The sequence below is a fragment of the Penaeus monodon genome, chromosome 27, assembly GCF_015228065.2.
Source record: "Penaeus monodon isolate SGIC_2016 chromosome 27, NSTDA_Pmon_1, whole genome shotgun sequence".
Classification (NCBI taxonomy): Eukaryota; Metazoa; Arthropoda; class Malacostraca; order Decapoda; family Penaeidae; genus Penaeus; species Penaeus monodon.
In genome coordinates this window covers 39,409,220-39,410,477 of record NC_051412.1, presented here as the reverse complement: position 1 = coordinate 39,410,477, position 1,258 = coordinate 39,409,220, and the positions used below count along the sequence as shown (strand labels likewise).

At 49.0% G+C, this 1,258-nt stretch overlaps 1 protein-coding gene across 2 annotated transcripts in view; it reads right to left on the bottom strand.

Annotated features, from left to right (window-relative positions):
• Positions 1-1,258, bottom strand: part of LOC119590853 (methanethiol oxidase-like) — a gene marked incomplete at its 3' end in the record, with an annotated part of 18,823 nt that overhangs the window by 4,372 nt on the left and 13,193 nt on the right. For both annotated transcript variants that reach the window (XM_037939611.1, XM_037939610.1), the window contains 3 exon segments: positions 607-701; positions 815-980; positions 1,109-1,243. In XM_037939611.1, coding sequence (XP_037795539.1) covers positions 607-701; positions 815-980; positions 1,109-1,243 — 396 coding nt within the window.

Here is a 1,258-nt window from a genome sequence, read left to right as displayed (position 1 = left end):
TTTCTTTTCCAAACGTACGAGGGAAAAACGGCAAAAAAAAATGATGTTTGAATTGTGGAATACAGAGGGATTATTTCAGAAACTGATCCTCCACAAGGATATCATCACGATCATCGGAAAACCTGGGAGGCATGAGGACGAAGACACTCCTTCAATTCAAATGATCGTTTGCGACTGCGATCATATTCACACTCAGTCGTGCGACCATTCGGAGCCAATAATGATCGTTAGCGACTCTATCGGGAGCCATCGAACAAAAAGCCCATCATGAACCAAGAATGATCACGGTAAGCGTAATGGCACCGATAAACGTACCTTAATCCGAGTCTAGCTCTCATGCAATCTCAGTCGGTAATATGGAATATGGTGGCATACCTGCAGCAAAATCAATCCGAAGTCTAGGTCCATATGCTTTATTAAGGTTTCTCTGACTGGAATGATGTGGGATATGTAACGCGACGCGAATGCCAGTGCGAGCAGTTATCAGCAATTCAACTTCTGTGCTCGTACTAGGACTGTTCCATGCGACAGTCTATCCATCTAGGTTTCCTTCAGTACTGTTGCTATTTAGCTCATAAGAACATACAGATCTTTAACACGCCTTACCTGGCATTTCAGGCAAAGCCCAGCCTTCCACTTTCTTGGGGGGAATGCTGATCACCTTGTGCGCTGCCCAAGTCCCATCCTCCTTGCGGTAAAACCTACACGGAAACAAGAATAAAGTGGCAGACACAAGAAGAAGTGGACACAAGAAGAAGGAAAAAGCAATCCACGTTAATTTGTCCGTATGACTTCTCCTGGGTCACGACCTCACCTGAAGACGTTGGCGTAGAGGGCGCAGCCGACGAAGCCCTGCGTGGCGAGTGGGTCGTGCAGGAACCGCACTTCTAGGGGCATCACGCCCTCCAAACCCAGGTCAATACGCTGCAGAAGTCGCTGCTCACTCCAGGAGTACACGTTCAGGTGCGTCCCGTATTTCCCTGCGGAGAGAGTAGACTTCCTCAATGCTGACCAAAATGGCGCTGTAATGCAGCTCGGGATAATGGCACGGAAAGAAAATGACATGAGAATAACAAATTTAGAGATAGCAGTGGCGATAGATACTTGCCTGCGGCCACATCCTTGGGGTCAAAGCCCCTGGAGAAGGACAAGGGGCAGCCCCACTCCGTCGAGATGAGGACGTCGTGCGTGGGTTGGTACCAGTAGTCGTAGCCGTAGTCGGAGGAGTCCTTGGTCCAGAGTCCTGAGGGAATTGAAC